The sequence below is a fragment of the Lampetra fluviatilis genome, chromosome 11 (genome assembly GCF_964198595.1).
Source record: "Lampetra fluviatilis chromosome 11, kcLamFluv1.1, whole genome shotgun sequence".
NCBI classification, from domain to species: domain Eukaryota; kingdom Metazoa; phylum Chordata; class Hyperoartia; order Petromyzontiformes; family Petromyzontidae; genus Lampetra; species Lampetra fluviatilis.
The window spans coordinates 2,850,026-2,873,885 of NC_136285.1; the positions used below are offsets into that span (position 1 = coordinate 2,850,026).

At 45.5% G+C, this 23,860-nt stretch overlaps 1 protein-coding gene across 2 annotated transcripts in view; it reads right to left on the bottom strand.

Moving 5' to 3' along the window:
* LOC144934731 (glutamate receptor-interacting protein 1-like) overlaps positions 1 to 23,860 on the bottom strand; it is a 272,140-nt gene that overhangs the window by 139,915 nt on the left and 108,365 nt on the right. For both annotated transcript variants that reach the window (XM_078860808.1, XM_078860807.1), the window contains exon 4: positions 20,479 to 20,624. In XM_078860808.1, coding sequence (XP_078716934.1) covers positions 20,479 to 20,624 — 146 coding nt within the window. The remainder of the gene's footprint in view (positions 1 to 20,478; positions 20,625 to 23,860) is intronic.

The window sequence follows — 23,860 nt, forward strand, 5'->3', positions numbered from 1 at the left end:
CAAGCGGTTGTACTCAGGAAAAGTTTTCACATCTTTCACAGATGGGATCAGATCACAAAAATAATAAAATTATAAAATTATAAAAAATATCACGACGTTTCGATCGCAACACAAGCGGTTGTCATCAGGAAAACTTTTCCTGATGACGATGGTTGATGAAGACCACTTGAGTTGCGATCGAAACGTTGTGATATTTTGTAAATATTTATTTATTTATTATCTACGTGACTTTACCGAAAGACCCAAAGAATATGAATTCCTGCTGTCACGAAAGCTTTAAGTCAGGATCTCTTTTAATTTTGGTATAGCTACCATCATTAAGTAGGTCCTGAATTGTGTTATTGTATGTGGGAACATGAAGATAACAGATGTTTACATCTGATTGGGAACATGGAGATAACATGACAACCTCTTCAGCCACCTCAATGTCAGCTAAATGCAAAGATAGCCTGATTTCCAAGTTTAACCTCCTTTCCAAGAAGAAGCCAGATCAACACATCAAAAAGTTAGGCATTGACAAGATTGTTATTAATCAGAGTAACAGTCCAATTTCAGACAGCCTAAAATCGGTTCTAGCCAAAGGGTTCAATTTCGCAGTCACCCCTACATACTTCCCAGTTGATGATATCATTGCCCAGGTCGACATAGCCCTTAAGGGGTTGGGACACATTACTTCAGACGTGGCAAGATAGGAAATCACTGCAATCCTCAAAAAAGGCTAAGACACCTATTAGCAATATCAGTAAAGATTAGCGCTTTGAGCTTTCTCAATTAAAAAACGAGAGATGACATCGTCATCCTCTCAGCCGACAAGGGCAATGCCACAGTCATCATGGACAAAACCACATACAATAACAAAATTCAAGACCTACTTAATGATGGTAGCTATACCAAAATTAGAAGAGATCCCACCAACCGCCTCATTACGAAAACCAACAATATTATCACTGATTCGACATCTTTGATCGAACCAACCAAGCAGGTTTCCTTAAAACCCTCTTCTGCTAGACCACCCAGATTGTATGGCTTACCAAAATTCCGTAATGAAGGGACACCCCTTCGTCCTATCGTCTCCACCATTGACTCACCCACCTACAAACTTGCCCGATTTCTGTCTGAAACCTTACAACCATTCACTGATAAGACCACCTCAGCTGTACTCAACTCGGCTCACTTGATATCGTAAATTAAGGACATCTCACTATCTCCAGGTGATTTGCTCGTTAGTTTACGGATATCTACCTAAAACCTGACTCCCACCAACAACCATCCCAGAAGAATTCCCTCATCAAAAGTCTACACCATAGAACTCGATGTATTTCCGACCGTCATCACCTAGCCACTGAACTGGAACACGTACACCAAGCTCTCAAGATGAATGGATATTCAGACTACACAATATGTAAAGCTATAACCCCAACCGTTCGGAAAGAACCATCTGAGGACCCAATAAAAACCATCACCTTGCCATACATAGCAGGGGTCACTAAAAAGATTTCCAAAATCATGAGCAAACAAGATCCAGGTTCGATTTAACACAGTACATAAAATTCGTGATTTGATCCCATCTGTGTAATCCCTGACATGCAATCCCTGACATGCAATACCCCGGCGTCTACAAACTAAGTTGTGTCTGCAGCAGTACTTACATTGGGGAAACTCAGCGACATGTCTCGGACCGTTTCGTGAACATAAGGCAGATCTAAAACACGGCAGGACCAATACATCGGCAGTGGCTGATCATTGTTTTAATGCGATGGACTCACACGAAATTGATTTCTCTAAGACGAAGGTACTTTGGAAGCCCACTAGCTATAAATAAAGATTCGTTCATGAAGCCATCCAGATATATAGACACAGACACAATTTCAACCGAGAAGATGAGTACAAACTGAGCAATTATTAGAAGGATGGTATCAACCAGTTTAAATCATAATTGGCGATGATGTTCCCATCCTACCACCTTCCGATGTTAGTTGTGCTTTACTCCCATTTCAAACTTGCGCTTTCACAGGGTTCACACTAGCACAGTCACTTCACACGCCGACCCCTTGGTTGCGGCTCTGCGATCTCCCATTAATATGTTAATCTCTCTTTAACATGCTAATTTTTCAACTGGCAGCCCTTTGATTGGTGGAAAACCAACCACTGTCGGGTTGGCTGCTCATCACTTACATTATTATTCGCTGATGACATTTGGGCTACGCCCATTTCAAACCCCTTATAAACAGTTTGCCTTAGAAGCTAACCCCCCCTTTTCCTGAATACGACCGCTTGTGTTGCGATCGATACGTCGTATTTTTTAGTTATTTTTTGTTATTTTCTTTGAACCTATCTACGTGACTTTACCGAAAGACCCAAGAATATTTAAAATCTTTTTTTTTTCATGGAATCCCAAGATATGTTGACCTTACTTGCATGTGTACATGTCCTCTGCTGTGACTGTTGATATGGGTTATAAAATAAACAGGTGCCTGGTTTCTTCACACACGAGGTTAACATTATTGCATGGTTTAGAGCATTACCAATTTGCATTGGTTGCTGTTAGGTCCAATTCAGCCCAATCTGCCAACATGAAAATTTCCCCCTTTTATCTTTGGAATATTTAAAAACACCCAATGATTCTAGGAATGATAAAAGTAATCAACTATAACGTGCCGCATTAGGCTAATCTCGCACCACATTAAATGCAGATTGAGAATACAGGAATACTAGCACTTGCTTTGGCTAATCCGATCACAGTAAACACAGCACTGATAACGCTGCCCACGGTGCAGCTTGCCCTGCGCCGTACGGTGTTCGTTCGTCTGGCTCTGGAGCAAAACGGACGAGGGAGTGGCGCAGTGAGAGCCTCTCATCTTCTTCCAGACACCCCAATTCCCATTCAGCTCAAATCAATACAACGCACGCAACGCACTTGACCGGAGACAGAAGTGGAAGAAATTTACGGTGGACCATGGGGCGACCGAGTGATGCACTACGCGGCCACAGAGGCCCGTCGTCTCTGGCTCTCTCACCCAGAACACAAAGATTCTCGTGGAAAAATCTGTCAAATGATTACTCAGGTAATTATATCACCCACTTGGGCAGTGTCTTCTTGCATTCGGAAAAGCGGGTGCCGTAGGATTTACCCACGAAACCCACGGAACTGCACAAAGAGATTTGCTTCGCCACGCTCGGGGCAAGCGTGCTGAGTGAAGCCTATTAAAGGCCCGTCCGGCGAAAGAGGTGGACAGCGGTGGCATGCACCACTCCTCGCTCTTGGCTCTCTCCAGTTTTAATTTAAGGCCGAGTCGAGGTCCGGGATAGGTTCAGATATTGCATACGAATGATACTAGAGTGTAGGGTTTTTGTTGGTCGTGCTGCAGGGTTTTCCGTGGCGGAGCAAAACGTCGGACGTCATGCCCAACAATGCAGGGCACAACCCAGAAACACGTCGGAGAGCTCCCCAGCACTGATATGTGGTCAGGAATGATCCCAGGCAATAAGCGTGGCCAAAGCGTGGTGCACTGATTACCGCATCACTTCACGCACAAAGACAAAGATCCCTTGTATAGCCCTTAACAGGGTGTTGGGGCAAGTACTGTTGGCGAGCTCCTATGAAGACCGGCACGGTGCACCAACCCCACGCCTAGATCGTATTGGACCCAAGCACTGATGTTTAAAACTTGCAGCAAATAATCCTTCAAGGCTGAGTCAACATCATGGAGGGCCCCAGGACCAGTGAAAAATATTCCTCACTGATATTGGTTGTGAGTGAGAATCGAACCGGAGGTCGTTGGGTTCGTATTGCAGTGCGCTGACCGTTACACTCCGCACACGCACAACACAAAAACAAAGATCCCCCGTATGGGGGATCTGTTAGCAAGCACCTATGAAGGCTGCAACGGCACACGAGGGGGTGGGTGGGCCAGCACCACGCCCGATCGCCTTTGTCTCCCCAGTGGCGATGTTTACACATCACACCAGGTTCTCATTCGAGGCTGAGTCGATCTAGGGGAGGCCCAGTATCGGTTCAGCTAATCGTCATTGGTGTTGGCCGTGAGCAGGAATCGAACCCGGATCGCCGGATTCATAGCACAGCGCGCTAACCGCTACACTACTGCTCCCACGCACGACACACATGCACACACGCACAACACACACGCACAGACACACACATGTTGCTTGCCACGGTGAATGCGATAATCTGGCGAGAAAAGTGGTGAAAAACCAAGTCATCAATTGAGCAGAAAATGCCCTATTATTTGTGTGATAATTTGCACTATAAACATAAAAGGCGTCGTCTAACATCGTCAATGACTATCTGCTAGCAAGCCCGTGGCCAAATCACCTTGAATAATTAAAAACTTGTCAGTGCTTTAATGGGCGGCACATCCAGCACGAGTTATAAGCTGCTGCAGGGTTACCTCATATGCGCCGAAGAATATGAATTCCTGCAGTCACGAAAGCTTTAAGTCAAGAATTAGACCAATTGCATTCGTGGATGGAGATTCAGTTTCAAACTACCAACGACCAAGTATAATGCGAGAGAGTGAATGGCATGAATAATGCTCAGCATCACGTTACAACATTTTATTATGAAATTTAAAAACATCGGCATCTCTCAATGTTTCCTTTGGCCTGCAATGTCCCGTGGTCTTGATTAAATAAAGGTTTGTGAACTTTAATTGTTTTAATTTAAGCGTACATATAACCCCCCAGGATGGCAAGTCCAGTCACAAATATAGATGCACTGGCCATGTCAAATTTGGAGAGCGCTACTTTTAACGTGCTGAGAGATATGTCCTCCCCTTGAGATAAACCACTGGCTCCCAGACCATTAATGGAGACATAATGGGCACTGCCCAATGCTCAAAAGAACACGAGGCAATTTTGGCCAGATGGTTTAAAGTTTATTTTAATTAATCATCTTAAATCCTTGTTATCAGTCCCAAAGATTTTGTTAAGCATAGTTGGTGATGTTTTAAAAGCGTTTGGTGGGTTTAAAAAAATATATATTTGGCATCGGATGTGATAAAACAAAATGGGCTGTAAAATTACATTGGAATCAACTTAGCGATGCTTATCCAATTATAGTATGTAACGCGGGGCCCCTAAAGTAAGTGCAGGCATGGCACATTAGCCCACAGCAGTGCAATAACACAGAGGATTCTTGCTGCAAAGCATCACCTCGCTTCAGTGCCACTGGTCACATGCGCTTGGATGATGACAGCTCCAAGACAGGTCCTGGAGGTGTGAGGCAACAGCGCGATGCAGCGACAAGGGACGATTGCAATGTGATGGCAAGGCTCTTTTGGATGTGGGGCTTACAGCCGAGATTTTCCGGCTCGAGACATCGAACTCGGCTCTGTGTTGTGGAAATGTATTATCAGATGGAATGTTCTGTTTACTTGCTCACAGATATCCCTGATTCTACGGTGCTTGTCGTGTGGTCAAACAACACTGTGTGCTGGTGCCATAGCCAATCTGTCCGTAGTGTACCCTGAACATTTTACCGATGCCGAAAGCAGTACGGCAATGCGCCAAGTCAACAAAAGCTGAGATTTTAACTCAGGATCTTGAGAATGAGATTGGGCTAAGCTGCTACACCCCATGCTGATGAGACTCAGAGATGAAAATAAATGTTTGCCTGACGAAGAAAATGCTGCCGAAACGAATACTTCAGAACTACTCATATTTGATGGGAAAAAATGCTATTTTATTTTGGAGATGAAAGAGACCCTTTCGCAAATTATGTTACATGATCGTGTTGCCTCGAGTTATGTAAGACATTACAAGGATACACAGCAGATGATTGCGGGACATGAAGAAAGATGAGCTTTGAAGTTCCCCAGCTTTTCCTATTATACAACACCAATCAGGCTGACCACATCGGACATATATGTAGTACACATTAGTGTAGATTTAGATCATGAAGTTAAGAGGTCAACACAGCTAAAGCCAGTGATGCCACCACAGTCCATGGCCGGATTTAGGCGTAAGCTAAGTAAGCTACAGCTTAGGGCCTCACATTATCAGGAGCCTCTAAATACGAAAAAATATACATGAATGGGAACCTCATTTGCCAGTAAAAATATGATAATTGGTTCTTTACCCTTCTATCTGGCAACAAAACTGACACCTTTTTACAAGGAGTCATGTTTGCATAGACCGCAATACCTGCAGTCATAATACAAACAAAAGAACATAACTCTGATAATGTGCACTGTCCTTAAAGTTGATTGATCCACACCCGAGACAGCTTTCCTTAGAGCCTAGTCTCATATGGGTTGGACCAGATGACGCCAAAAGGCGCACAACTCAAAGACAATGCACCATCAGAGTATGAGAGCTCGGGGCAAGCATCTACATTATGGGAACCTCATTTGCCAGTAAAAATATGATAATTGGTTCTTTACCCTTCTATCTGGCAACAAAACTGACACCTTTTTACAAGGAGTCATGTTTGCATAGACCGCAATACCTGCAGTCATAATACAAACAAAAGAACATAACTCTGATAATGTGCACTGTCCTTAAAGTTGATTGATCCACACCCGAGACAGCTTTCCTTAGAGCCTAGTCTCATATGGGTTGGACCAGATGACGCCAAAAGGCGCACAACTCAAAGACAATGCACCATCAGAGTATGAGAGCTCGGGGCAAGCATCTACATTATGGGAACCTCATTTGCCAGTAAAAATATGATAATTGGTTCTTTACCCTTCTATCTGGCAACAAAACTGACACCTTTTTACAAGGAGTCATGTTTGCATAGACCGCAATACCTGCAGTCATAATACAAACAAAAGAACATAACTCTGATAATGTGCACTGTCCTTAAAGTTGATTGATCCACACCCGAGACAGCTTTCCTTAGAGCCTAGTCTCATATGGGTTGGACCAGATGACGCCAAAAGGCGCACAACTCAAAGACAATGCACCATCAGAGTATGAGAGCTCGGGGCAAGCATCTACATTATGGGAACCTCATTTGCCAGTAAAAATATGATAATTGGTTCTTTACCCTTCTATCTGGCAACAAAACTGACACCTTTTTACAAGGAGTCATGTTTGCATAGACCGCAATACCTGCAGTCATAATACTTTTGGCGTCATCTGGTCCAACCCATATGAGACTAGGCTCTAAGGAAAGCTGTCTCGGGTGTGGATCAATCAACTTTAAGGACAGTGCACATTATCAGAGTTATGTTCTTTTGTTTGTATTATGACTGCAGGTATTGCGGTCTATGCAAACATGACTCCTTGTAAAAAGGTGTCAGTTTTGTTGCCAGATAGAAGGGTAAAGAACCAATTATCATATTTTTACTGGCAAATGAGGTTCCCATAATGTAGATGCTTGCCCCGAGCTCTCATACTCTGATGGTGCATTGTCTTTGAGTTGTGCGCCTTTTGGCGTCATCTGGTCCAACCCATATGAGACTAGGCTCTAAGGAAAGCTGTCTCGGGTGTGGATCAATCAACTTTAAGGACAGTGCACATTATCAGAGTTATGTTCTTTTGTTTGTATTATGACTGCAGGTATTGCGGTCTATGCAAACATGACTCCTTGTAAAAAGGTGTCAGTTTTGTTGCCAGATAGAAGGGTAAAGAACCAATTATCATATTTTTACTGGCAAATGAGGTTCCCATAATGTAGATGCTTGCCCCGAGCTCTCATACTCTGATGGTGCATTGTCTTTGAGTTGTGCGCCTTTTGGCGTCATCTGGTCCAACCCATATGAGACTAGGCTCTAAGGAAAGCTGTCTCGGGTGTGGATCAATCAACTTTAAGGACAGTGCACATTATCAGAGTTATGTTCTTTTGTTTGTATTATGACTGCAGGTATTGCGGTCTATGCAAACATGACTCCTTGTAAAAAGGTGTCAGTTTTGTTGCCAGATAGAAGGGTAAAGAACCAATTATCAATATACATGAAGTTTTAAGTTTGACATAAACGGTTATTTTTATTCCGATATGACACATATATACATGCATTCCTCGATTGTGCCTCTTAATCTTGATATAGCTTGAGATGTCATAATCCGGCCCTGCACCATACCTCTCCATCACTTCCTTCTTCCTGTAAGAATCCCACAAATGGTAAACAGTCACCTCCTCTCCTCTGACGTCTCCTTTTAACGATCTCAAAATATCTGGCTCTCCCTTGGTGGCTGACCTGTGGGTGCAACACTTGAACGAATATGCTTCCGGTTGCTGAACGAAAATATTTGAAGGTCCCACTCATTGCACACAAAGTGCTTGGCACAAATTTACCACAATGCCTTGCTGGTCTCGACAAGGAGCATAAACTATCACGCAAACTCCGATCATCCTCGCAGTGGTTTTTGGCTAGCCATCGAACAAAGACGGTCACCGCATCGTGCACTTTCTGATGCACGTCTGCGGCCGTCTGGAATGCTCTTCCTTCCGATATTAGGAAGTCACTGGAGCAATGCACTTTTAAATTATCAAGATTGAAAACTAATTTCTTCAGAGCTGCTTTTTGTATTTAGTTTGTTGTTCTTGCCCCACACCTCCCATGAGCACGAATGGCTACATATGGTGCGAAATAAGTTAAACATACATACATACAACTCCAAAGCCTGCCTTGAACACCAACCCTCTACCATCCTGTATAATGCATCCCACCCATTTCAACATCTCTTTCAGATGAAATATGCAACACTTTCCTGCTGCATTCGATTCTGATCTCCCAAGTTGTTTACCCTACCCCGTCGTGAAAGTGCAAAGTTTTCACACGCACCGATATGAAAAGGCCAAAACGTATTTCACATAGCAAGCTGTGAAGCCAACAAATGCCAATTCCAGTTTTTCTGAAAATCTAACAACCAAATAGCGACAGGAAGGTAAGCGTAGAGGTTGAAGGGAAATGGTGCATAGAGAGGGTTTCCTCTCCAAATTAGCACTCGTGCTGTTATATTGATTAATCCTGGACCGCGCTGTATGTGAAGGTAGCACAGTGAATGCGCACAAATAAACACGCATCACCAAATCGTTCCCACGGCGCCCACAAGCCCCCGGTCGGTTGCGGCTCCCTTGCAATGGACAGTGCAGCAGCAGGGGCGATGGTGGTAACATTCTGAGATGTTTTAAACGTGAGCGTTGCAGACGAAAGCAAAGACCTCTCGAAGACTCCAAGCAGTGGAAACGCTTTACACTCTCATGAGGGTGTGGTTGGGTGGCTGATGCGGGTGGAGGATTATACAAAATCAGAACACCGAGCAAGTAATGGTTAAGATGCTGGGTTCGAATCGGGGTTCCGGCCGCCATTGAGTAAACTGGGTACTCAAGAGGAGCGAACAATTGGTCTCTACCTGGTCGCCAACGAATGTACACGAGAGCGATCATTGCATTTCGTTTATAATTGAATTTTTGTAAATTCGAGCTTCGAGAATCACAATGTTAGGTTGCACTGCCGTGCAAATGGAGGTGTTCCTTTCTCTGAAACATCGTGACGCACTGCTGTAATTCCAACCGACCCTGCACATGTATTCAGTGCACGACATGGCACCAGGAGAATAATTGGGTTATAATTGTGAGGGGAACGGAAAAATTCCAACAGCCATCCGGCATCTTGCCGTGCACTTCTCATCGACTTGTTGGTAGTACATTGCCGTTTGGCGTCCTCTGGTCGAGCACCAATTGGGTCGAGGCTCAAAGGAAAGCCGTCCTTTGGTGTGGACCAATCAGTTTCAAGGACAATGCATATATTATCATAGTGTGTTTTTGTTTGCATTTTGACTGCAAGTATTGTGGTTAATGCAAACATGAATCCTCGTAAAAAGGTTTCAGTTTTGTTGTCAGAAAAAAGGGGAAAAACCCTATTATTATTGTTGCTGTTGTTAACGGAAGATTCAGGATACTGCCGAGTGATGTCGCTAGCAGAAGATTAAATTGTAGACATTCGCAATTGTGATCGCATTGTGCTTGTGCTGTACTGTGAGATTATATTATTTACAGTGTTGTCTTAAGTTCTAAGTGTCGTGTTATAGGTGCGACACTTGAGTGATCTGGGTGTACGCCTCACCTAATTTTGTCCTCTAAATTGCCCCACTGCTTCTCTACAATTAACTTAGAATTCAATACAACTCACTAATGCGAACCTCTGTTAAAAGAGGATATTGTTTCTTATATCATACGTAAAATTTAGGAATCTAGATTTGAAGCTTTCGTGACTGCAGGAATTCATACTCTTTAGTTCTTTCGGTAAAGTCACGTAGGTAGAAAAATAATAGATCACGACGTTTCGTACGCCACACAAGCAATCGTCTTCAGGTGAGAGAGAGAGACAGGCTGCTGAAACAAGTCCTTCTATATAGAGCCGAGAGGGGGTGAGGGGGGTTGCCGCATCGGGCAAGAGGGTGGGGGCTCGTGATTGTGCATAAGCGATTGGGCAATCCAAAGATGGGAACCGAGATAGGGGGGGAAGGGAGGATGACCTCCACGACGACGAGCTGAGGAGGTGGCCATTGTATTGTATATGTACGCACACACACACACGAAGTAAGTCTACGTATTACACACATAGAGTTTTAATATCACCCTGTATTTCTAAGTTTCCCTTTATTCTGATCGGTCGAGTCGTGGAAGATGTCAATGCATGCCTCGTCGTAGAAGGCACCCACGGGAGTACTAACGGAGCTATGCACATTTAAATCTCGATGGAAAACTAGTTTCTTTAGAACTGCTTCTTGTGTTTGGTTTGTTGTCCTTTCCTCGAACTTCCGAAAAGCACGGTTGGCTACATACAGTGGTGCAAAAGAAGTTCAGCATACAGTTAGTTATCCTAGAACACCGCGTGTTGTTTCACATCCGCGAATTGGATGTAACGCGATTGAGTGAACGGATCTACGTCGCGTGAGTAAGAATAAGCGGTCGTATGGCTGCCTCGGCGTAACATCGCACAAGGCGGGATGCTTCTGGATGCTTCTAGATGCTACCCACATGCATCAGTCTTTGCTCCGCCTGCGTACACATCTCACGTGTTATATCAGACTGTGCTTTACCCTTATATTATATCTTCTTCCACGTGTTTGTCCCACTCATGTGGGGTCCGCTGTCCTTGCCAACCTTCTCCACGCTGCCCTTCCCTGCGCCATCTCTCATTCCGCTCCTAGGGCCACCATGTCCAATCGCACCACATCGCCCCACCTCTTTTTCTGCCTTCCTCTTGAACTCTTTCCTTCCAATCTTGATTTGAAGCTTTCGTGACTGCAAGAATCCATACTCTTTGCTTCTTTCGGTAAAGTCACGTAGGTATAAAATAAAACAAATCACGACGTTTCGGGCACAACACAAGTGTCCATCATCAGGTGGGAAAGCATGGTCTGCTGCTGAGGCAGACTGTCTGACCCACATAATTTTCATGCTGTCTCTCCACATGACCAAACCACACCAATCTTTTTCTCTCTCATATTATCTGTGATATCTATCACCTTGAGTCTTCCTCTCACTTCTTCATTTCTCAACCTGTCCTTCCTTGTTAAACCCAACATCCACCGCAACATCCTCATCTCTGTGACTGCCACAGCTTAGTCCTCCCTTTGTCTTGTGCCCCAGCACACTTTTCCCTTCATCCAAACTGGGACCCTCTTATCGCACACCACACCAGTCATCTCCCGCCATTTCAGCCATCCAGTCCTTGTTCTTATTCTCTATATTATTTATTATAACGCGATTTTTCCATAACGCGGTGTTCCTCAAGAACGGAACTACCGCATTGTAGGAGAACAGACTCTACATACACAAGTACCACCGACTCCTGCTGCAAACATCCTGAAGAGTCTCTCTGCCCTGTCTGGAGTTGAAGTTGATTCTGTTTAGCCAGGCAGTGAAAACTCAAGAGATCAGGATGTAATTTTTGGATAATAATTGCACAAAAAAACTAAACGCAACTATATCACGTGATGAGGAATTTAAAATATTGCAAACATAATACTCACTCAGAGCCTACATGGACGACATTACAACATTGACCACCACTGTCCCATGCACCAGGAGACTGCTCAGAAAACTCGAGGAGAACATCAGCTGGGCCCGTATGAAGATTAAACCATCCAAGTCACGCAGCATCTCGATTGTGAAGGGAGTACTCTGTGACCTGAAATTCTTCATCGGAGATGACCAAATCCCAACAGTGTCTGAGCAGCCGGTAAAAAGCCTTGGAAGGTGGTATGATGCAAGCCTGAAGGACAAAGACCAGGTGCAACAGCTGCGCAAAGACATCAGTAGTAGCCTACAGTCCATCGACAACACCCAGCTACCTGGAAAGTTAAAGGCCTGGTGTCTGCAGTTTGGTCTCCTACCCCGGGTGTTGTGGCCCCTAGCAGTGTATGAGGTTCCAATCTCAACAGTGGAGAAGATGGAAAGAGGAGTCACGAGCTACTTAAAGAAGTGGCTCGGAGTTCCACGATGCCTTACCACCATAGGCCTCTATGGAGATGGTGTCCTCAAGCTGCCCCTCACCAGTCTGACCGAGGAATTCAAGTGTGCAAAAACCAGGCTCCAGATGACACTGAATGAATTTCGAGACCCAGTGGTGAGCAACAACGCGCCGACCTTGGCAACTGGGCGCAAATGGAGGCCAGGAAAAGCAGTCCAGGAGGCAACAGCAGCCCTCAGACATGCTGACATTGTGGGTCATGTTCAGCAAGGAAGAGGAGGCCTTGGGCTAACTAGCCGTGCTGCTTGGAGTAAGGCCACTGCACCAGAGCGGCGGAAGATGGCAGTGCAGGAAGTACGCCATCAGGAGGAGGCTGCAAGGTGGGCCAAGGCAGTCTGTCTTGCCAAACAGGGACAGTGGACTTGATGGGACAGTGTGGAGAAGAGGAAGATCAGCTGGAAGGATCTGTGGGCCATGAAAGCGAGGCGGTTGAGCTTTTCCCTCAGAGCAACATATGACGTCCTTCCAACACCAGTTAATCTTCACCAATGGTATGGTGAAGATCTGGACTGTGCCCTCTGTTCCATGCCAGCCAACCTCAGGCACATTCTCACAGGGTGTAAAACAAGCCTCACCCAAGGACGCTACACTTGGCGTCACAACCAAGTCCTTAAAAACCTTGCGTCCGCCCTGGAGGACAAGCGAGCTGCCACCAACTCCCTACCACCCCCAGCAGCATCACACCCCTTACGAACGACCTTTGTCCGCGAAGGGGCTAAACCACCGAAGAGCAGCTCTACACCAATAGAGCGAGACCAGCTGCACTTGGCCCGCGACTGGAAAATGCTAGCTGACATTGGCCGGCAACTTGTGTTTCCTCCGGAGATCGCAACCACCACCCTAAGACCTGACATGGTGCTCTGGTCCCGTTCGCTCAAGAAGATCTTCATCATTGAGCTCACAGTACCCTGGGAGGACTCAGTAGATGAGGCTTATGAGCGAAAACATCTGCGCTATGCCGATCTAGCTGCCGAAGCACGGCATCATGGCTGGAACACAGAAGTCCGACCAGTGGAGGTGGGCTGCAGAGGTTTTGTGGCAACATCTACAACCAGACTGCTTAGAGACCTGGGAATTAAGGGCCAGAGCCAGCGTTCGGCAATCAGAGCTGTATCGGAGGCGGCAGAAGGCAGCAGTCAGTGGCTCTGGATGAAGAGGAAAGACCCCAGCTGGGCCCCAAAGTGAGAGGGCCAGGAGGTATGCAGTCAAAAATGCTTGACTCAGGGAGGAGGATGCCCCTGCCATGCATAGTCCCATGGGATGTTGGCTATCAACAACAAGGCAACTCCTATGACTAATTGGGAATGGGACGCAAGCGTAGGATTGATCACCCTGTCGCTGGCCGCCTTTGGGGAGGGTGTATAGTATGAAAGGCCGAAACACCCTAGGAACCAAAGGTTCACTACTGACGATGCGCTCCCCAAATTTCACCAGGCTCACTGTTCATGAACTCTTGGAAGTGCTTGCACAAAGGATAGTAACATCTCATCCTGTGTTCTTTGGAATCTCCGCAGCCCAAATCAGCTCCGGGAAGATTTATCTCCAGATTAAACACGACACAAAGGACAAAACTAAGCTATAAAAACACGACAAATTGCACAAATATAGGGTGACTATCGTGCAATGTACATAAACAGACGACGATATATGATGTCAATTGCAATTGGGGTTGTGATACAGAATCGACAATGTATAATCAAATTTGGATTGAGATGGAAGAGTGCTCTCGCCAGCTGTCTCTGCTCCGGCTGTAATTAGCGCGCCCTACCTTCTCCGTGGAACTCCTAATAGTCGTTTTGGTGCGTGAGTCGAGAGGATTTCTGTCTTCCGCTCACCAACTGTAGACATCCCCTTCCCCCACCTTTCTCATCTTACTCCTTGTAGCACCAATGAGCGCTGCGCATCTGCAACAAGCAGAAGCCAAAGCCCTTGCTCTTGGACACTTCAACACCCTGATCAGTTCACAACTGCTGCAGGAAAGCTACTGTACACCACTGATAAGTTGATTGTTGGCTGCAAAGTCGATTTTTTTTTCCAGTTGGGAACCATGATTAAAACTGCGGTACTCACCTACTGCTAAATCGCATTTCGGATCAACCCAGTACTCCATGAGATGTTCTTGATGCAGTGTCGAAGCTCCATAAAAAGTTGAAAGCACTTCTCCAGTTGGTAACTCTCAGCATTATCTCACAGCGGTCAAACACCTCTCTCCTTTAGGTGTATCATTCACGCAGCAACATGCTCCATTTTCCATGACAATGGACACTGAACAAGGAAGCCCTTCGTGATGTATCATTTCCCGCACCGCTTCTTATGCAACTAACAGTGCATTAGTGTGCCTTGGTCGTCGGTGGTGAGATGTTAACTCCCTCACCTGGTATACAGGAAGTCGTGGGATCGATCCTTACCCTGATGCCTGTATATTTGGGGTTTGCTTGTTCTCCCCGTGGTGGCGTGGATTTTTCTTCGGGTCCTCCGATTTTTTCCTCCATATTTAGAATCGACGTGCGTCCAGAGTATATGGCTGCTATACATTTCCACGTAATAATAAGCCACTTCGTTGAGCTATTATTTGCGGCCAGTTCGCTTTTAAAAAGAGCTGTATAGCTCAATGGGCCTTACCTGGTAAAATAAAAATCGTAAAAAAAAATTCTATCCACTTTTAACAGTTTTGTAAAATGTAACCTTCCACTGTGGTTGAAGTGCAGCTGTCAAGGGGCCATCTCCTGGAAACAGAGGGGCTGCAAGAGATTGTGCCGTTGGGATCTCCCCTTGCATCTCATGCCAACTACAAAATCACGAGGAACACACGTTAAATATTCAGTGGAAGTGGCAACTGTTCCGTCAAAATAAAGAAGCAAGACTTAACTTGCCATTCATCTTTCCAATCAGTGCTCATCATCCCGTGTGGTTATTTGTAAAAAAAAAATCCTCTGGAAACTTCCGAATGAAGTTATTTCTTCTCTTTATAAATTACTGGGTAACTTTTGCTCGCAATGTCATTCATTCTTTGGCTGATGATATCACTATTTCATTAATTCATCATCATCGCGATCCATGGGAAGATTGCCCGTAGTAGGTGTCGACTGCACATTTCGTCATTTATGTCCACTATCTTCTGTCTTGTGCCAATATACTCAAGTAGTCAGTTTAATACGTAGGCTTTCGCGACCAATATTATTCATAATAGAGGTTTCTGGGTTAGATCATGTAAATATAAATGTGTCGTTAAACCTGACACCACCCGACACAGCGAAGTAGTAAGGTTAATCGCTTAAAGAAAACATGCAATTAGTAAGAATAACCTTACTAATTGGCTGTGTCGGGTGGTGGCGGGTTTAACGACGCATTCATATTTGCGCGCACTAACCCAGAAACCTCTATTATTGGATGCTCAAGTAGTGGCAGCATCTTTCTGGCACCAATCGTTTGTGTCGTCATCAAGCCATTCGCTGTTCGTCTTCTGTGGTCGTCATGCACATTGGATTATTTTCATCCATTTTTTCTTCGCGGCCAAAGTCTTGGCACCACCCTTTTGCCCGACCCTCCTACTTTTCATCCAAACTTGGAACTGGGCTCAGATAGCCACTGGATTGTGGACGCCCCAAGCAGGAGTTATTTCATTCAATAAAATACTTTTTTTGGGTTAGATCGAGTAAATATGAATGTGTCATTAAACCCGCCACCTCCCAAAACAGCCAATTAGTAAGGTTTGTCACATAAACAAAACATGCCAATTAGTTACTAGTTCAGCACACTAGTGTGTTGGAGAGTAAACCCACAACGTTTACAATTTGAGGACTGTTACGTTTAACCGGTAATTACAACCAGCATCATCAGGCGACAGCCAGAGTTGTGGAGGAATCCTCCTGTTTCGGTGAAATAGAGGGGATAAATGTGATGCCATCACTTGTGATCCAATCAGCTGTGACTACCAGAGGGGTGGGAGGGGGTTAATGTATTCATATAAATGACAATGGACATCCATTAACGGTTAGGTTATTATTCTTTCATTCCTCGCCTAAATTCGAATCACGAGCAGACAGCGACAGATTTTCAGCTATTCCAAGACGCTCCTGAAACGTCCCCTTTAATCACGATAACTTGAGCACGATCCTTTGCCAAACATCTGGTCACTTTCATTTCAAATAAAGCCCAATCGATGCTATTATCGTGTAATGCCATCAAAGCTTTCGTTCTTCCAATCATATTAACAATTGCACCCATATTAAATCCATTCATCTTCCTGACACAACGATTTCACCCGATGCATCATAGAATGGTTAAATTCGTATGTTTTTATAAAAGAGATGTATTAGAAGATTGGGTTGCTCTTGTGCGACAAAGCCTTCCTCGCCTCTGACGAGTCACTACTGCAGTGCAAAGCACGTGTTCTGCCAAGACTGGGATACTCCTGCCACGTGCTGGTTGGAAGGAACTCTGTGTCCCTGCCTGGTTCATCAACAGAATTCAACATGAAGCTGTGCGGTGGACCGTGCTGCTCGTTGACTCTCTCCATCCACCCACCACTGTCATGTTCGCACCTCCGATTTGCACGGTTAGCTACGTACGGTGCTAAAGAAGTTACTTCCATGATGGACAGTTTTCACAGACTTCATTCCTTCAAACCTCCACCAATATTGAGGACTCATTCTAATCGCTTCACCGTTTCCTCTCACGATAAACATTTTGCTTTTCAACACTCCGGTTGTCTTAAAAACCATATCAGAACTGGCCATTTTTGCCCATGATGTGACAACTTGATTTGATTGGCTCTGTCCGGTGGTGGAGGGTTCTAGCAAAACAACTGGTAATCTACCGACACGATCTAACTTCAAATAAACTATTAAACAATCATAATGATATTTATCATGAAAGCCGACATATAAAATAAACCTTCATATTATAGGGCAATGTTTCTGTTCCTCCTTTCCTTGCCCTGCTCAACTTTGGAACATCCCTCCCTACATCTATTTTCACGAGTTCATAAGTTATTTCAGGGAACGTGTTACTGTATGCTCCGGCTGTATTTTACAGAAAACTTTGGGGATCTGGAGAATCCATTGTTGTTTAAAATACCTAATTAAATCTAGTACAGTATTCTTCACTAATTTTCAGTGGAGGTCCACTTTCGCTGATAACACATAATCAGTGCGAGGGCCGCCACACATTTGAAACCATTGGAGTTTGACAGCAGCGCGATGATGATAGGGGGTGTTTTCACCATTTGTGTATTGTGGGAGGCCGCACGTCAGGGGCCGCACGAAAGGTCACCAGGGGCCGCCAGTGGCCCGCGGGCCTTGCGATGAAGTAGACTGCTCTCGTAGATCAGAATCGTCTAACCAGTAGATGACCCTCCGTCAAAATACATTATCCTCAAGAAGATGTGTTTTCATCGAGTTGTTCATGATAATCTTCTAAAATATGTCTGTCACCATTATAAAAAAAAACAGCGCTCTCCAGAATCTTACTTTCCGAAGCATCTCATAAACCATAAGAATGTGGTAGTCCTTATCTGCAACACTGTCATGAATGCTAATAGATGCTGGGCATGTTGCATTACAGGCCTTTGCGTCCGCCCGTGTCCAGTAAACATTAAAAAAAAACTTGTGCCTTGGTGTAATTTGCAATCCATAATGAGGAATCCGCACGGAACTTTCACAAGTCTCGAGCGCCTGCACTCAACCTCCGGTTTCCTAATATATCCTAAGAGCCCCGCAATATTACAGCAGTGTCGACTCCCAGAGGAAAGATTCAGGCAAACTGCCTCACAACCGTGACAATTTAATTCGCAGTGGCTAAGGGGGGGGGGGGCATGGAAACAAGCCCTGGGAGATTTGCTGTGCGCTGCTGCAATGCCATTATTGTCTCCCACATTATTTGTGGGTGGGGGTTGAGTGGTGGTGCACTGGTTAGCATACTGCATATACAGTACACCCGGTGACCTGAGTTTCATTCCGGTCCAAGGTTACCGGTGGCAAGTGGTACTGAGTGGCGCTCGGCCCCTCCTCTCTTCACACAAATCCGCATTGACCAGTGTGGTGAAGTATGGTCAAACACACAGCAGTGAATTAACAATGGGCTGTCAGCTACTATTGATATTAATGAGAATAGGTTTTACCCTTTTTGGCAATAAAACAGGTGCTAAGATGTTCAAACAGCAAATAGAAACCTTTTGCAAGGAAACAAAAATATCCCGTAATATACTATTGCTATGTTTCATGGGTGTCTGCATGTGCCCACACATAACATTACTATTCTTATTTTACCAGGTAAGGCCCACTGAGCTATACAGCCCTTTTCAGAAGCAACCTGGCCACAAATGATAGCCAAACGAAGTGGCTTATCACGTGGAAATGTGTAGCAGCCAAATACTCTGAACGCATGATGTTGATTCTAAATGTGAAGGTAAAAACCAGAGGACCTGGAGAAAAATCCATTCGACAATGGGGAGAACATGCAAACTCCAAGTATAGAGGCATCAGGATCGGGATTGAACCCACGACCTCCTGTTTACCAGGCGAGGTAGTTAACATCTCGCCACTGTGGCGAGATGTTAATATACTAACAGTCAACTAGGCCACACCTTGTTGATGAGGCTTTATGAAGTGAAAACTGTTCTAAGGCTGTATTGTCAAAAATATATGCTCATGTACGATGTTATACTGGAAGGCCATTATGATAATTGAAGGTTATTCAGAAATGATCTGTTTCTCCATGTTTACATCAGAATTAAGGATGGCATTCCCTCTCAGATAGCACTCCCAAGGCAGCTGTGTAAATTCCACATTCCTCCAGCTGGGCCAGTCTCTCCATATGACAACCACTGTCGATTTCCCACAAAGTGGTTCCCGTTTAATCGACCCCGTCAAAAAATTGGCAACCGAGGCCTTTGAAACCGTGAGCCCGATTTGCTCTACCAGCAGGGTCAACTGGCTGGACATCGCAGACTATAACGAGGCTCCCCAACCCACCCCTTTACACAGAGTGACACTCGCACCCACCAGAGGAGCGGGGCATTCCCACCGCTCCCTCAGGGCGCCCCAGCAAAGGCGAGTGCCACCACCCCCCACTGGTCATTAAAGAAAGGGAGACGCTCTGACCTTGACGTACAGGGAGGTAAAAAAACCTCATGCCGCCGTGGTCTGATATAACACGTGTGTGCGTGCTATTGCCTCGTATGAATTACAGCCGAAATCACGTCAATCCGGCAATAAACCAAATATTTTCTACAATTAAGGACAGGGGAAAGAAACAATGATGAGCCCTGACAATGTGACTGCACAGCACCCGGCTCAAGCGCACGACGAAGGCCTCGCGTGCGCGACAGCTTCATGGTGACCGCTACGAGGGTTCGGCAAATGTTGAAAGCGAGCAGTCCTCACGTTGTTCTCTGTCCCCACATCTTGTTCTCTTTTCTTTCAATTTGAAACAAATCATCATCAAAAACAATATGACAGAAAACCGTGGAAAGCGAGCCGGTTACACCGAGGAGCGGCAGAGCCAGGATGTCGAACCGATTGATTCACCTCATTCGGTTTTGGTAACTCACCCTCCGAGTAATCGGCTTTTACGGGTCTGTTCCAGTTAACCAATGGAAACAAACTCTGTGTGTGTATGTGTATCTCTCTGTGTCTCCATCCCTGTGTCCCAGTGTCTGTCTCGAAATATGTGTGTCTCTGTGCCTGTGTCCCACTGCTTTGTACCCCAGAATGCACAGTTGGACTTTGAGTGAACTTCAAGTTACCATGGCCTTTAATGAGGGACAGTGGCAGGACAGCCGATGATAGGTTAGCACGGTGGGCTATGTATGGCGCGAAATAAGTTCAACATACATACATTCATGGATGTAAACTGATTAAAACTGGGAACCCAAATCTGGTATCACCATTTTCTTTGCGAAGCGTCGTATGCATGTAGGTTGAACTTCTTTCACACCGTATGTAGCCAACCGTGCTAATCGGAGGTGTATCACTGCTTACCGGTTCCAGTGTTAAGTTCGGGTAACATCCCCGAGAAGGGCACTCACCGGGCGGGGGCAGGGGGTACTCCACCTCGAGCAGGGCGCGCTCCCCGATGCTGCGCAGGAGACTCACAATCTCCTCGTGCCGCAGCCGGGACACGTGGATCCCGTTCACCGAGTGCAGGTAGTCGCCCACGCACAGCTGGTCGCTCCTGGTCGCAGAAGGACACGGCGCAACATTAACGGGCTGCTCTGTGTACCATGAACAATGATCCCCTCCCCGTATAGCGGCGATGTTTACACAACACACCAGGTACTCGTTTTAGGCTGGGTCGACCTAGGGGAGGCCATGAGCGGGAATCGAACTCGGGTCGCCGGGTTCGTAGCGCAGCTCGCTAACCACTACACTACCGCTCCCCACAGGCCATTTGTCTCTGGTAGAGTGTCTACACACAGAGACATATGGCCTGTTCTTGCGTATGATAGTAACTTTGTTGACTTTTTTTTAAAGAGACGAGTAGTATCTCGGAGCGCTGTACACGCGACAAGCGTCTTGCATCACATCTCATCTCAACACATTTGAGAGGGCACCCCCAGCGGCTGTTGTCCCGGTGGGTACAAAGTCACTCAGCACCTTGCCTGCAATTGGGGATTAGGCTGCCAGAAAGGGCGGGCGGGGGGGGGGCGATGATTGCCGCGTGTAATCCCAATTTAGTAATTTGTGGTGTAATTTTTCGAATTTAGCAAACGTGGACTCCAGGAACACAGTGACCTCTTCTTGCGACAGGGGATCTTCAACGTCCAATGTGAGGCGGATGGTGTTTTGTATGGCCACGATAATTGAACCGGTAGTAATAACCAGGGAGGCCGCTGGATTCTAACCACGAACCTCTGCAACTACAAGCGGCGAACGCACAGCCGCTGGGCCGCATCACTGCACTGAGATTACCAGGGAAAGGCCCACTGAGCTATGTAGTTGTTTTTCAGAAACGACCTGGCCACAAATGATAGCCCAATTAAGTGGCTTCTCACGTGGAAAATTTATAGCATCCAAATACTCTAAACGCGTGTTTATTATTATTTGAGGGAAAAACCGGAGGACCCAAAGAAAAATCCACGCGACCATGGGGAGAATGACACGCAACCTCCAAATATACAGGCGTAAGGGTCGGGATCGAACCCATGTCATCCTACATACCAGGCGAGATAGTTAACATCTCGCCACGAGATCGAGTCCTCAACACACGTGGAGGAATCAGTGAGTTAAGTTCATGGCAACCGTACCCATGGTAGTAGGAGTAGGAGTCGTAGCGATAGAAAAGCGATAAGCAGGCAACTGACTGCCGGTGAGCGGTGACTGGAGTGAATGACTGAGTGCTGGATCATCAATCAACCTCAAATGCCTTACGTTCAATTCTCTCCGGGCCACTGGGGCAGGGTACTGTGCACTCCGCCCCAGATATGACAACAGCATTTGTAGACAGCCCCGCTGATTTATAATGACCCTGTAGCTTCTCAACACTGTGGCCAGCGTATGGCTAACTGGCCATATGTTGGACGTGTAGATAAGGAGAGTGTATAAATATATTTAATTAGCATATTGAGATTGGAGGAAGATGTTTCGAGGCTATGATGTCGATCTGTTATTTTAGTGGGGTGCCTATGAATGGATCACCCTGTGGAGTAAATAGTTTCGACAAAGACTTATGACTGTGAAACTCTAAATGTACGTGGGAAATAGATGCTCCGGTCAAAATGTGCATCCTTGACAAACGATTCGAGTGATCAAAGGTGCGGGTGCTCATCTACCGTGGTGTCCCTGAGCTCAAGATGTCAATTCCACATTCCCATGGAAGGGACCAGTGTCTCCAGTAAAGGACAACTGTTGACAATTCACAAAGTGGTACTCATTCTATTGACCTTGGAATAATTGCATTTCCAGTAAATACAAATCCTCTTTTATATGATGCATTGGATTGCTTTCATTTGCAGCAGTACAGATTACATGTTATTTACAGGCTCACTAAAACTCATTGGATGCTGAAGACTTTCAACAGATCCCGCACGAAATATACGGGGTTCAGCTGACTCATAGCAAGCACCTCTTAACCCTTTCTCGTTCCGATGACGTATGTGTATATCTTCAGAAAAACTGGAATAAAATTACTTTATCGGTACCGAGGCTCTCACAAGGCCATGCGGCAGGGGCGTGTGGCATAGTTTAGCGCCGGCTATCATAGAGTGCGGTCGTGTAGCTACAGTTATCCGCGGTGAGTACAATGTCTTTAAAAACAACGGCGCTACGCCTCTCGAAATAAAATTAACGGTGAACCGCTTGCGCGTTCCCATATTTAACGGTGAACGGGACCCACCCTGCAACTTGCAGTCGTCTCAGAATGGGAAAGGGTGAACTAATAGATTATCATCATTATTAAAACGATCCAAAAAAATGTGATTTTTCTACGAATATTAACACCAGAGAAATACAATTTTAAAAATGTGGTTGAATTGAAGGAGAAAAAGTGACCACTATATTGGTATAGGGTCTGATATTAAGATGTCCCATCACGTGATCTTGAGTAGCCAATCATGAGCTGGCAAGCTTGTTATGAATTCGACCTGAATTCAATTTTGGATGAATTCCTTCCTCCTCCAAAAGGTCTGGCTGCACACAGACACTTCTAATACCACTCAGCGCTTCATACAGCTCTGCGCTGCTGTCACTACAGATTCACATAACTTTAAAATGAAGTTTTTTTTCTGTAGCGACACATCTCCACTCACGGATGCTCATAAATGATCTGTGTAAAAAGATGGGCCTCAGCACACACGCACGCACGCTTCTGAAACATGCATCTCGCCGATGGAACGTCCACCGTTGCTCAAACATTGCCAAACCCCGACTTTCAATCCCGTGCCAAAGGCAACAGAAGGCGCGTACGGCCACGTTTTGAAGACGCAAGGGCAGCTGTGGACTCACGGCTGACGCGATCGCCTTCTGCTACCACATAACCAGTAAGCATCGCAACGTGTGTGGGGGCACCTTCCCACCACAAACATCGTATGCACCGGTCCAATTCGTTTTCTGCTTCATGAGGATCCGTGCCGCTTGGACGACCAGCAATAATAAACCGTGTGACATTTTCTACGTGGTCTGTCTTTTTTAAAATGTATTTGATTTGTTTGATGAAGTGCCCCTTTGACATTAAGATACACAAGGACGTCGGCATTTCTTTTGCTGCTTTGCTTATAGTTACGACTGTCATAGTGACACCCTTAAAAAAACTCAGTATTGAGTTAAATGCACGGAGAACACTATCCCCTTCAGCAACACGCCATCGTAAAATCGCCAACCCAATGTGAAATGGCACCTCCTCGTATCAAGGTGATGTACTCGCAATTTTCCACATCTACATCCGTGACTGCTATGTTTAGTTCAAGTCCTCTA